This window comes from Mesoplodon mirus (assembly GCF_964341445.2).
Source record: "Mesoplodon mirus genome assembly, chromosome: 6".
In the NCBI taxonomy this organism is placed as follows: domain Eukaryota; kingdom Metazoa; phylum Chordata; class Mammalia; order Artiodactyla; family Ziphiidae; genus Mesoplodon; species Mesoplodon mirus.
The window spans coordinates 78,873,717-78,888,363 of NC_138982.1; the positions used below are offsets into that span (position 1 = coordinate 78,873,717).

Here is a 14,647-nt window from a genome sequence, read left to right on the forward strand (position 1 = left end):
TCCTGGGCCTTTCTTTTATCCGTCGAGATGGTTAAACATGATGTCTGTTTTCCAGGCAGGATATAGGAGAGGAGGATAACGGGGAAAGCCTGACTCAGCAACTTCCAGATATATCTCTGGCCACCCTATCTGCAAAGGAGTCTGGGAAATGTAATTTTTCAGCCGCTCCCATTGCCCAAAGTTCTGTTAGTGAGGAAGAAGGAAGCAGTAGTGGGTAAGGTAGGCAACTAGCAATCTCTACTATAGGTATTAACTACTCCCCCCACTACACATACAAACGTGCACAAACCAGAACATTCCTCTCTCCCCAACAGCACATGTGGATTTATTATCTATGGATCCATCTAAAGCTTCCGTGCACCAGCACATGTGGATTTATTGTCTATGGATCCATCTAAAGCTTCCCTGCACCAGCTTATCTTTTCGGGTTATACTGTCTCTCTGTTTTTAGTGCTCGTGTAAGTCCTACAGTTTTAATTCTCTGGAAGCAGGATTATGCAGTAGAAAGAGCATTGGACTTGGAATCAGGGAACCTGACCTATAGTCCTATCATCACTGGTGTTTTGACCTTTGACATCTGAACTTCCATTTCTTCATTTGGATAATGGAAATAAAATACCTTCTGTACCTGTGTTTTACAGGCTTCTTAGAGGATCCAATGAGCACTTTTATTTTAATGTATATAAAAGTGTGTGGCAAATAGTAGAGCCTTATACAAGTAAATACATGGTATTGTTATGATGATGATGATCAAAACCAAGCTCTCATCTTCCCAACAGAAGGAGATGTTACTCCTAACCTTTCTCTCGTGGCAAGTCACAAAGTCTGGAGACCTCAGTCTTCCTTACAGCTGCATCTGCCTCCTACACTACATCTCTTCAGTCGTAATAGTCTTTGACGTTGTTCTCCTAGTATTTCTCCATCTCTACCATCTCTGCCTTCCTCACTGCCACCCTTTGTTGTTCAGGGCCTTATTACCACTCTTCTCACTTGGCTGTTGCAATAACTCTCTGAATCAGTTCCAGTCCCTACAGCTCCACACATTTCTACAGAGCCCTCATTTTTATTGTTAATGAATTGAATGTACCAGGGGACTGTACTATGGGAGAAATATTTAGTAAATTATTTTTCTACTTTTGAGACATTTGGTTGTTTATATTTTCAGGTTTTTTATTATAGTAATAGATATTTTATGCATATGTGTGTACATATATATAGTATAAATGAATATGTATGTGGCTTATGATTATTTTGTTAAAAGCAGATTCCTCTAACATGAGTTATTAGGTTAATGGGTGGTTCTTTGAGACTTTTGCTTCATATTCCCAGTTGTTTCCCAAAGGGTAGTACTAATTTATATGTCACAAGTAACAGGTATTATCATGAATGTATTGTAGCTTTTCATGGTCTAGCAAAACTTTAAAAATATATAATAAAAAATGTGGCTTGTCCATTTTCATACACAGGGAATCCAGGCACTCCAAGTCCAGGAAGACTTGGTACATTGCAATCTAGGTAACCCTGTGCTTACATTTATAGGCTGGTATGGTTTAAGACCTTTTTTAAACAATTCCTGGTTACAGCCTGTTTTCCTTAACAGGGCTCTTCAGTAGGTAAAGACCACTTAAAGATAAACTTGGGCCTTCTTTTACACAGAGACCTAAGAGCACCTTCTGTCTTCCCTACTCCACGTAGCCCCCACCTCTGCCACCTGCCCGTCCCCTGAAGCACCCGCACTGATGTCCTCACATGAGAGCCCTGACTACCCAAAAGGGGCCAGAGTGTTCTCAGATGTCAGCTGCTGAGGGCTTAGAGCCTGCTTGCTTTCACCACTGGTTTAAGAGAGGTTTCCAGGTTTTGCCCTTGTCTGAGAAAGGAGGGCCAAACTGACCTAAATTTTCATTTTCTTTAAAAACAAGCCTCACATTCAGACAAGTACAAATTACTCAGGTTCTTCGATGAGTCCTTCTCCGTCCCTCCTCCTTTTGTCAGAAAGTTTAGAAGAAGGTTGGTTGAAGGGGGAATTTGGATTATTCATGAGCTTTTCGTAATTTTTTGAGTAAGTGTAATTACAGATTAGGTAACTGAAATAGAGGGTTTAGCTGATCATACTAGAGAATCATAAATTCATGTTTTGGGGATCAGAGTATGAAGCATTTTTCAGCTTTCCCCCCAAACTTTCATCTTGAGATGTCTTTAAAGAGAAACTTACTTGTTCTTTAATTTTTTTTAATATATATTTTTATAAATGTATTTATTTATTTTTGGCTGCATTGGGTCTTTGTTGCTGCGTGCAGGCTTTCTCTCGTTGCGGCTAGAGGGGGTTAGTCATCGTTCTGGTGCACGGGCTTCTCACTGCGGTGGCTTCTCTTGTTTCAGAGCTCGGGCTCTAGGCGCACAGGCTCAGTAGTTGTGGCGCCCTAAGTTGTGGGCTTAGTTGCTCCGTGGCATGTGGGATCTTCCCAGGCCAGGGCTCGAACCTGTACCCTCTGCATTGGCAGGCAGATTCTTAACGACTGTACCACCAGGGAAGTCCCCACTTGTTCTTTTATTTAACAAATATTAATCTTTACCCTCCTATCTGGGATTAACATTCTATGATTGAAATTTATTGAAATCCTCAGTGAGTCACAGTGTTAGTTTGTACATATTCCCTTGTACAGTTTATAGATGCAGTCAGAATCAAGGATTAACACTGATATCCACCCTAGCACATATTTTATCTTTTTAAATCTTGCAATAAAATAATCCCCTCTCCCGCTCCCCATCCACTGCTGTGTGAATGCAGTAGTCTTTTTGGCATGAACATGTGCTATATCAAGTAGAATTGTTGCTGAGTCCAGCAACTCTAGTTGTTCAAGAGTAGGTTCCATCAGCATTTCTTACATAATTCTCTATTCTCTATTTAGGAAATAATATTGTCAAAAAATTGCATCTTTTAAATGTACATAAATACTTGGAAAGCCTTTTTAAAAAAAACACTTTTGACATTGAAGATTGTAAATATTTTCCAACATTTACAATTTAATGTTTGAGAAAAATCATTGAAGAATTATGGCTCTTTGAGGCCGAATATTTATGTAAACAGTAATAAATGAAGAGTAAATGAAGTGCAATTACACAGACAGATTTGCCATAATAGAAATGATATTAGCTATTTATTCTTCATATTATATGAAATAACTTTTTAGTTATTTATTTCTCTCCCTAGGTAAACATGTCAAACCTTTTACACCAGAGAAAGCGAAAGAAATTATAATGTCTTTACAACAACCTGCAATCTTCTGTAACATGGTTTTTGATTGGCCAGCCCAACACTGGACTGCAAAACATCTTTCTGAGGTCCTTCAGGGCAAGCAGATACGATTCAGGATGGGAACGAAACGCACAGATACAGGTAGGACTACAAGGAATCATCATCATAATGTCTCTTCAATAGCATTCCCACATTCTCAACCGTGGTTTCTTTATCTCTAGAGAATCCTTTATTTGAATCCTCTTTAGACCATTTTCAGATAGGAAAACTTCATTAGAAATTTTAAAAGGACAGGTTAAGATAATTTTTTTAGACTAAACAACCTATGATTTATAACCCCACATAAAATGTATTTGTTCATGTATCATGGTTCATTGATCATAGTAGACACTTAATAAATATTTGTTAATGTGCTATTATTTATGTGATTGAAAGAGACCAATACTAACCTAACAGTCCCTTCTACTTTTGACTCATGTACAGCGTGTCCCTTTATTTGTCGCCTCACTCACTATTTATAGTGCTCAGTCTGGGTGTAATTTTATCTCTCCGCTTTATCAGCTGCCTGACCTCTATTGCATTACATAAATGTGAAACATATGTGAAGCTGGTTTTTTTGTGTGTGTGCGGTACGCGGGCCTCTCACTGTTGTGGCCTCTCCCGTTGCGGAGCACAGGCTCCGGACACGCAGGCTCAGCGGCCATGGCTCACGGGCCCAGCTGCTCCACGGCATGTGGAATCTTCCCGGACCGGAGCACGAACCCGTGTCCCCTGCATCGGCAGGCGGACTCTCAACCACTGTGCCACCAGGGAAGCCCGAAGCTGTTTTTTTCATCCTCTTAAGCAATTTGATTTTGCCAGCTCCCTCTTCTTCCCTGAAGACTTGTAACAGTTTGATTTTTTGCCTTAAGCCAGATAAAGCAATTACTGTTACTCTAAAAACAGTTAGTTTATAGGAAAGAAACAGTTTACATTAGAAACTGTTTCTAATTTAAAGAAGTCCATGACCACTGTCTGGCTTCAGAATATGTGTTTAACTTCTCTTTAAATATGGGTAAATTTGGTAGTCTAGAAATTCATAGTGTTTTAAGCATTGCTGTGAAGTGGCTCTAAGAATATCTATTAATAACTCAGAAGGAACTAGAAAATTACCCAGTTTCTCTTCCAGCTTCTCCAAGCTTTGTTTTCTCATGTTGATCTTCTAGTATATCTCATATAATTATTGGGTTTTTGGTGTCTGGAATCCCTTTGTACTCCAGTGACAGGTAGAGCAGGATTAATAGACCCGAAACTCTTTGGCATCTCATTCTGGTCACAGACCAAAATGTTTATTGTACTTTTAAATTAAATGCTAGACCAGCAGCAGCTATGTAAAAATCAGCCTGTGCTCTTTTCTTCTTGATTTTAGTCAGATAAATTTTCCACTCATTGAAGTGTCTGTTAAACAGTAATTTGAAGAAAAATAAAAATTGTAATTTTTTTCACCTCCTGGTTAGACTCCAAATACAATACTACTACTAAGAGCTATTGAGAACTATTGTGTCAGGCACTATTCTGAGGGCTTTATACATATTAACTCTCTTAATCTTCAGACCCACTTGGAGTGGTACTATTATTATCCTGTTTTATAGCGGAGATACAGTAGTTTGACATTTTAAAGTTAGTACTCCAGCATAGAAGAAAAAGGGAAGTAGAAAGTCTCTGCAATTGCGAGAAACTGCTCTGAGTTTTTACTAAAGATAATTTGTTCTTTTTAAAAATTCAGGCGAAATTCACATAGAATTCACCATTTGAAAGTATACAGTTCAGTGGTTTTAGCATCTTCACAATGTTGTGCAACCATGACCACTATCTAATTCCAGAACATTTTCGTCACACTGAAAAATCTGGTTCCCATTAGCAGTCACTCCCCATTCACCCCCTTCTCCAGCCCCTGGCAATCACTAATCTACCTTCTGTTTTTATAGATTTGCCTATTCTGGATATATATAAATGGAATCATACAGTTGTGGCCTTTTGTGTCTAGCTTTTTTCACGTATCATGTTTTCAAGATTTACCCATGTTTTAGCATGTATCTGTATTCTCTTTTTATTGCTGAATAATATTCCATCATATGGATAAACAGAATGTTTATCCATTCATCAGCTGATGGACGTTTGGGTTATTTCCACATTTTGGCTATTATGAATAATGCTACTATGAACATTTAGGTACACGTTTTTGTGTGGACATACGTTTTCACTTCTCTTGGGTTAAACCTAGAAGTGTAATTGCCGAGTCATGCAGCAACTATGTTTAACCTTTAGAGGAACTGCCAAACTGTTGCCCGAAACAGCTGAACCATTTCACATTCCCACCCCAACGTGTGAGGGATCCAGTTTCTCTGCATCTTTGCCGATACTTATTCCATTTTTTATTCTAGCCATCCTAGTGGGTGTGAAGTATTATCTCATTATAGTTTTGATGCATTTCCCTAATGACTAATGTTGTCAAGCATCTTTTTTATGGGCTTATTGACCATTAGTATATCTAATTTGGAGAAATGTCTATTCAAATCCTTTGCCTGTTTTCTAATTGAGATTTTTTTGTTTTTATGTGTGTTTTTTTTTTTTTTTTGTCTTTTTGTTGTTCAGTGGTAAAAGAGATCTTCATATATTCTGGATACTAACTCTTATCAGATATATGATGTGCAAATATTTTCTCCCATTATGTGGGTTGTCTTAATAATTTGTTCTTTTTAAAGTTATTTCTTTGAGTATAAATACAGTACTTCCACAAGCAGTGTAGCGTAGTGATGTAAGAGAGCTGACTCAAGTCAGCTCGAGTGGGTTCAAATTTTGGCTTACTCGGTGACTTTGAGCAAGTTACTTAACTTTTCTGTATCTTAGAAATGTTTTCAAGATTAAATGGGTTCATATTCATTAAACATTTAGAACAGTGCCTAGCACATAGTAAATGCTCAAAAAATATTATTTAAAAATAGAAATAATTTCAAAAATTAAAATATACCTTCTCATTTTAGAGAACACTGGAAAACTGGGAAGACCCAAAGAAATTTAAAAACACTCAGTCCTATTACCAAGAGGCAATCACTAATTACATTTTGATATATGTCCATGCAAGCCTTTCTGTATTTTAAAAATAAAATTGTGTTAATTTAAACAGCCTGCATTTTCTCTTTTTTTTTTACTTAACATATTCTGAGCAGCTTCTCTTGACATTAAATATGACTTTTAAATGGCTACCTAATATTCCATTGTATGGTAGTACCATAATTTATTTTTAAAATTCTCCTATTTTGCTTAGATTGCTTAGCAGTTTTAAATTTATAAATAAGACTATACTGAACATGTTTGAAAATAAATCTTGTCCAAGTTTCTGATTGTTTCCCTAGGATAGATGCCTAGGAAATTGACTGGGTCAAAGGGTGTGAACATTATCACCAGGAGCAGCACTATCCAAGAAGCTTCTTATGCCAGAAACCTCTGAGTCATTCTGATGGCCTCTCTAAGTGGTGTCTGGTGACTTGGTGACTTACACCTGAAGTATCCAGCATCCACCTGCTTCTCTGTCCGAGGCCATCCACCAGTTGGGGTTACCCTGCTCTCTCACCTCCGTGGTTGCAGTAGCCTCGTCCCTAGTCCCTGTGCACTCCCTGCCCTCCCGCCTCAGCCATTCTTCATACTGAAACCAGAGACAGTTTAAAAAAAAGAAAAATCTCATCTTTCCCCATTTAAAACCCTTAGATGGCTTCCCATTACCCTTAGGCTAAAGACCAGCATTTTTGTTATGGTATAGAAAGCTCTGTTGGCCTCCTCAGCTTAATTCCTCTTTCTGAACTTAGGGCAAAAAAGCATTTTTTCCAATTTTTGTATTTGCTTTTTCTTACTTCAGGGCCTTTGCATATACAGTCTAGCCGTTCTTCTCTTTTCCCACTTCCCCTTACCCCAGCTTTACCTAGTTAATTGCTCTGCTTCCTTCAGATCTTAGCTCAAAAGTCATTTCCTCATGGTAGTCTTTCTGACCACATCTCCCTCCCTCACCCCCCAAATCAGGTGTTACTATTAACTTATCTCAGAACACCTTGTATTTCTGAGTAACACTTAGCACAGCTGTAATCACGTGGTTAGTTGTGTAAGTAATTATCTGTTTAAAGTCTCTCTTCCCCTCGAGGGGCCACCTTGTAAGGGCGAGGGCCATGTCTCATTATTGGCTGAGCACTTAATATCTGGATAGTCAGACGTCTATGGAGTGAAAGAATGGAAGACCTTTGATACATGAGGCCAAGTGCTTTGCAGAAGGCTGGTTTACATTTACTTTCCTTTCAGAACATGAAGGGTACCTGTTTGGCCACTCCTTTGCCCAAACTGAAATTTATGTTTTTAAAAAACTATCTTCTTGATAGGTGAGAGATGGGTGTCTCATGACTTTAATTAACATTTCTTTGCTGGTGATGTTGAACATATGTTCATGTTTGTGAATATTTGGTATTTTTGTCTGGTAATCGTTCTTTCACTTATCCTTATTAGGGTTTCAGGGCGTTTTTTAAATAAATTCCTTATGTTAATATTAAGAATACTGTGTTTGTTTACTAATGTACTAATGTACTAAACAAATGTTTCCCAGTTTATTGTTTGCCTTTTGATTTTTGCTTCATATTTTTTATAGTAAAGTCAAATAATATTTCATTAATATTTTTATTCTTATTTATTTTATTTAGAAATTCCTTCTGTATCCTGACAAGATAAGTGTTCTAATATTTTCTTCTAATAGCTTAATGATTTCTTTTTTACATTTTAATCTCTATCCATTCCATATTTATTTTAGTATGTGGCGTTCACTGACTTTTTCCCAAATAGTTAAATTGGAAATAACATCTTTATTGTAGTACCATTTACTGAATAATCCTTTTTTCCCCTATTGACTTTGAAACCATCTTTATTATATTATTATATTCTTGTATATTCCAGCATCTGTTTTTGGACATTTTATTGAGCTATCAGTTTTGGGGCCAGTAAAACACTTTTTTTTTTTTTTGCGGTACGCGGTCCTCGCACTCACTGTTGTGGCCTCTCCCGCTGCGGAGCACAGGCTCCTGACGCGCAGGCTCAGCGGCCATGGCTCACGGGCCCAGCCGCTCTGCGGCATGTGGGATCCTCCCGGACCGGGGCACGAACCCGTGTCCTCTGCACCGGCAGGCGGACCCTCAACCACTTCGCCACCAGGGAAGCCCCCAAGTAAAACACTTTTTAAAAACTATTTTAGCAACTGGTGTATGTTTTAATATTTGAAAGAACAGTTCATCCTCCCTAATCACTCTTCTTTCTCAGTATTTTATTAGATACAATTGAATTTTATTCCTCTAAATGAATTTTAGAATTAAACAGTGCGCTCACATCAAACAATGAATGTTGCATGCCCTCAAGCCATCAGCCACTGCAGCTGCCTCCCCCGCCCCATAATGGTGCTCCCTGAGGGGCCTTTGGAATGGAGAAAAACAGGATCCTGGCCCTAGATAGTTAAGATGCATATCAAAGCAATAATATCAATGAGCTGAGACTTTTGCACCTTCCCATCCATAGATAAGCACTAAAATCATTAACTTGAGATGTCTGGGGTTTTTTGTAAAAGCTACTTTTTTTTTTCCCACAAAAACTCCTGTATATACTGGCTCCTCCCTTACCTTTTTTTTTTTTTTTTTTTTTCCTGGTACGCGGGCCTCTCACTGTTGTGGCCTCTCCCGCTGCAGAGCACAGGCTCCGGACACGCAGGCTCAGCGGCCGTGGTTCACGGGCCTAGCCGCTCCGCAGCATAGTGGGATCTTCCCGGACCGGGGCACGAACCCGTGTCCCCTGCATCGGCAGGCGGACTCTCAACCACTGCACCACCAGGGAGGCCCTCCCTTACCTCTTTAGAACAGTTCCTCAGAGCATCTGAGAGGCCGTCTCCCAGATTATAGTCCTCAGTAAGATACCCGAATAAAACATAACCTGCAACTTTTAGGTCATGTGTTTTTCTTTTTTTCTTTCAGTCAACAGGATTTTAAATGAAAATTCATGAAGTGCTATAAATTACATAATTTGGAAAGAATCTACCTTGTGACAATACTGTATCTTACTACACAAGAATGTGTAATCTTCACTTACCTAGTTTGTTTTACCTCAGTAAAAAGATTAGGGGGAAAAAATATTTGGATTTTTCATATAAGTCTACAAATTTCTTAAAATATTATAAAATTTTTATAGCTGTTAGGAAATATTTTTGCCTCTTATTTTTCAAACTGTGATTGATATACAAATAAAAGCCATGTGTTTTTTGCATGTTTATTTTTTATCCATCCAGTTAATGTACATAGTTTTTTAGTTTATTCTTGTGGGCTTTTTAGTAAGACAGGCATATGATCTTACAAGCAATGATAACTTTGTTTCCTTTCTTTTGAACATATTTATTTCTGTTTTAGGTCTTGGTTAGAGTTTTTCTAGAATGCTTGAAATAATAGTATTAATAACTAGCATATTTGACTGTAATGTGTCTCTTAGTTTATTTTAGGAAGCAGATAATGACATCACAGTAGCTCTTTGAAACATTTTGGATCAGATTCATTTGCCAACATATATTCTCAGTGACAATACTATACCTCAGCTGGCAGATGTAGAAATAACCCTAAACATTTGTTGATAGGAAGTGGAGTAACAATCAAAAGTCATACTCAGTACCCACATTCCAAGTGTTTCTTGCTTGTGAAGTGATGAAGTCTAACAAAATGGAGAAGTATTTGTTTCACTGCTGTGCAAAAAATATTTTAGGACTCCCTTTTATGAGAGTCAAAAGCAAACTCAATTTATACACTATTTCCAAATCCTAAACTCAGTTGAGCTTCCTCTTACCTAACATTTTGACAGTAAGTAGGATGAAAGTTGCAGCTGCCTAGGCTACTTTAACGTTAAACGAAAGAACAATAATAATCAAGTTAGAAAGGAATAATTCCATTGCATAGAATAAACTAAGAAAAACAACTGTACTACCCAGAAAGAAATTGTCATTATAACAGAATGAACACAGTGCCTTTGGTTCTATTATTACCAGGAACGGGTGAAAAGATTCTATTTCGAAATCACTATGTAAATGAAAAAGTCTGTCATTTTCATTCATTCCCTTCATTGTAATTTTCCCCTGACAGTAACAGTTCTCACATATATAGTTTTTTGCATTTTTAGATTTTCATTCTTTTAAGTACAGAACTTGCTGTGACAGAAAATGAAGTCTGCTGATGAGGGTGCAGTACGGATGTGCCTGTGAAAACTGGTCATAACTGAAAAGTCCTCAGTCTACCCTAGGGGCAGGTGGCTCAAGCAATGGCTTTAGTATTCCGTTGGATCAGTTGGATTGAATTCTGTGAAGTGAAAACTTACAGGACAGTAGAATGTGGTCAGGCTCACATTGGAGCTTACTGAAATGATTTAGAAATGATTCCAGCACCAAGCAGCTTTCTTGCTACATGGGTTTTTGTTTGTTAAAAAAACGTGTATTCCAATGCTGTTATGGTAAATTCTTGATGATGATGTTGATAATATTAAGAGCTTTTATATATTGATGGGTCAGTGTGTGCCAGCCACTATGCTAAATGCTTCTCAAAAATTATCAAATTTAAATAGTTCTTAAATCTGCAGGGTTTTATCTTTTAGATAAATGTAGCCTAGTAAAGTTTTCCTGCTTCTTAAAGTCAGGTGACAAGTTGATGAAATAAATGAATTAAGGGTGACACACACCCTCCCCTCCATTATTTCTCTGCCATTATAAGGTTTTAGGATAAAGAGAGGAGGGAGAAACGTGATTGGGATAATCCTAAACAGTTTGAGCAGAAATGGATGGAAAAGATAAGAGATGTTTGAATATCCTTTTCTTCCTACTACCAATTCAGCTAACTTTTAAAGTGCCCCAAGTAAATATATGAATGAATAATAAAAAATATTAATAATAGTGTCTAACTTTTACTGAGCATCTGCTATGTGTCTAGCATTGTGCTGACTGATTTACATGTGTTAGATCTACATCTCCTCTTGAAAGGATTTCATGTTTTCCAAAATAGATCATAATCAGGTTTCTTGAATATTAACATCCCAATGTACATTTAAAGTATTCAGCTAATTGCAAAAAACCCCTCATTTCATCACTATTTAGAAGAATAATTCTTGTATAAATGAGTTCTACCCGTAATAACAAACCACTATGGACAGACAGTAGACTTTTCTTCAAGCTTTCCTGATCAGCCCTCATCTCCAGTGGTCTTTGCCTTTTCCTAGGTGTCTAGGGCACAAAATTTGGCATCTAGTTATATGATGCCTCAAATTCCCTATTATTCTGGTTGAAGTTCCCTTTTTATCTAAATATAGTCTAAACTCAAGAGTATTATCTATTTCTTTTATGTTCCTGCAAGCCTGAGTACAATGCTAGTTACAAATTAGGTACTTAATAAATGATTCTGAAATAAATGGATTAATGAATAATTGAACAGACTTTAGGACTCTTTTTTTTTGGGGGGGGGTTCGCGGGCCTCTCACTGTTGTGGCCTCTCCCGTCGCGGAGCACAGGCTCCGGACGCGCAGGCTCGGCGGCCATGGCTCACGGCCCAGCCACTCCACAGCATGTGGGATCTTCCCGGACCGGGGCACGAACCCGTGTCCCCTGCATCGGCAGGCGGACTCTCAACCACTGCGCCACCAGGGAAACCCGAACAGACTTTAAATTGCTGTTGTCTACTTAATGATTGAGGAGCTCTGTGTGATAAATGTGCAGTATAAAGTTGAAAATTTTCAAAAGACAGTTTTTTGTTGTTGCCTTTTTTTTATTTGAAGAAGTAGTTCTCAAACTTTTTGGTCTCAGTATTCCTTTAGACTTAAAAACGATTGAGTACCCCAGTGAGTGAGCTTTTTTGTCAATGTGGGTTATATCTAGTGATACTTAGCATTATTAGAAATTAAAACTGAGACATGTCTACTTAAAGAAAAATGCTCAAGGTAAGAGCTGTGAGTTTAAGTTTTATTCAGGGTCTTAAAGGACTGTAGCACAGGAGGTAGCCTCTCAGGAGCTCTGAGAAAACTTCTCCGAAGGGTAGGGAAGAAGCCTGTATACATATGATTTTTGGCTAGGGAATGTGTGCAGTCAAGCAGACATCTTGGTAAAAGATTACTGCTAGTCACAAATAACAAATATCTACAGTTAATGATTTTAGTGCTTTTCTTTAGGAAGATGCAAGAATCTGGGGTCATTGAAGTTCTTCCCGAGATATACATCTCACTGAGAGGCTTGCTTGTCCAAAGCACAGAGCATGCTGTTATGGTCTTAATTTCCTCTATCTGAAGCACAGAGTGCTTCATCCTATTATGTCTTAATTTCCTCTGAGAGTGCACTGGTTGGTCAGTGACTGCAGTGGGTTACGACTTAATCCTTGTAGAACTGTTTGGTGAGCAACGCTCTTTGTTCTTCTTTGTTTACAGACATTTAAAACTATAAGAACATAAGCACATAGTCCACTAGCTGTCGGAGCAGTGACGTCAACACAAGTTGTGTAGCCCCTGGAAAACACCATACTCTTGTGAGAGAATAAGTGTGAAAAGGGCAAATACTGTCGTAGTATTATCATGAAAATAGTTTAGACCTCACACACCCCTGAAAAGGTCTTGGAGAAGTGATTAAAGTATTCCACTGGATTACTGCATCAGGCTATAGAAACGGTAGTCTTTAATCTTAAGGTTAAAATTGTGTTTTTTACTTTTAAATTTAATCAAGAGTATTGTTAAGTGTTGTAAATGGTTCTAATTATTTAGCAAGTACATAATTAATTTCTAATTAATGTTAAATAATAGTTAATCTTTCCTGGTTGAAATTATCCTCATTTAAGAAAACAACAATATTTGGAAACTGTATTCAATGTACATTTAAAGTTGGGTTCTCTTACATTGCAGCTCCTCAGTTTGAAACCACATGCAGTTACGTAGAAGCTACACTTGAAGAGTTTCTGACCTGGAACTGTGACCGATCTAGTGTTTCCGGACCATTTAGAGACTATGATCATTCCAAATTCTGGGCTTATGCTGACTATAAATATTTTGTCAGTTTATTTGAAGACAAGACAGATATTTTCCAGGTAAGTCAGTACGTTTCTTTTAATCATAGTATAACTTGTTCTTGAGAAAAGATCACAAATTAGAATCTCCTTGGTACTTTTTTACTCACTGTCTTTTTCTCTGAAAAGTAGTCACCGTGAGTCTTGACTATCCTATTTACTCAAGCCCAAAGATTTGTTCAAAGGAAGTATAATGTTTGGCCTACAAAGATGAGCAGCCTTCTTATTATTTTCCTAGTCACCAGACTTCCTGCACACTCTCTCCTTTGCCTTTAAACAGCACCTGAGCTGATTTGGAGTATATCAGAAGCATAGACTGTGTGTACAACTTCCTTTCCTCCTGACCTACATCTAAGTCCTTGTTCTGTCAGTGAGGCAGATGGAGGTACAAAGATGATTACATGAAGAAGCATTCAAGCATTCCTAGAATCCTGGAAGCCTTCCGGCTGCTGCTGCCATCTCTCTCTGCTCTGGGGTGTTTAGTACAGGTTTATAGCCTGAAGCAGAGAGTACTGGGCTCCCAGTGTTTGGCTGTAGAAGTCCTGCAGAAGGATGGGGGTGCTTGCAGAAGTAAGAATGTGGAAGTTCTTTGCCACACATTGACATAACTGAAGGCGGTTTGCAGACTACCGTATCCTCTTTTCAAAGTGTTTTCTACCTCAAACTGCCAGTTCAGTTTGTGGGGTGATTTTACAAACTCCCTGCTCTGGTTTCTGTGTGTCTTAGGCATCGGCCAGGAATGGGAGTAGTCCCAGAAAGCTGTTTGAATGACTTTGTCTTGCCCAGCGTCAGGTCAAGGTTCTAGAGTCCTTCATCCTGCCCCTACAGGATATATTTTGCCATCACAGCAGGCTGTTCACCCACCTGCTCTTCTCCTGCCGGTCACCACCACTCTCCCTCTGGACTTTCCTCTCATACAGGCTGATTGTCCTTGGATTCTTGAGTCATTTTCCATTCAGCTTATATTTTTTCTTTTTCACTTTGAGTGAAGGTTTAGTTGCTGTTGCTTTCATAGTTATAATATTATCATACAGCTATCAATACTTTGTATCTTTATTAAGTTTTTTAATGTTTTACTTAAATTTTGGTTTTTGTAAAAAAAAAAAAAGGAAAAACACATCACTTACCCCATAATTGTTAGTTGAGGATACTTTTTTTTTCTCACAACAATAAAAGAAATGCATTGGTTTTGAAAACATTCAGTAGATGTTTTCTGAATCCAAAATCTATACCAAATCTATTATTTACTCATTTTTAAATGATA

At 38.0% G+C, this 14,647-nt stretch overlaps 1 protein-coding gene across 2 annotated transcripts in view; it reads left to right on the plus strand.

The window, feature by feature from the left end:
• HSPBAP1 (HSPB1 associated protein 1) overlaps positions 1-14,647 on the plus strand; it is a 54,460-nt gene that overhangs the window by 9,641 nt on the left and 30,172 nt on the right. The window contains exons 2-3 of one of the 2 annotated variants that reach the window (XM_082624898.1): positions 3,212-3,397; positions 13,223-13,404. In XM_082624898.1, the coding sequence (XP_082481024.1) occupies positions 3,212-3,397; positions 13,223-13,404 (368 nt within the window). The remainder of the gene's footprint in view (positions 1-3,211; positions 3,398-13,222; positions 13,405-14,647) is intronic. The other variant, XM_082624899.1, reaches the window with a different exon arrangement.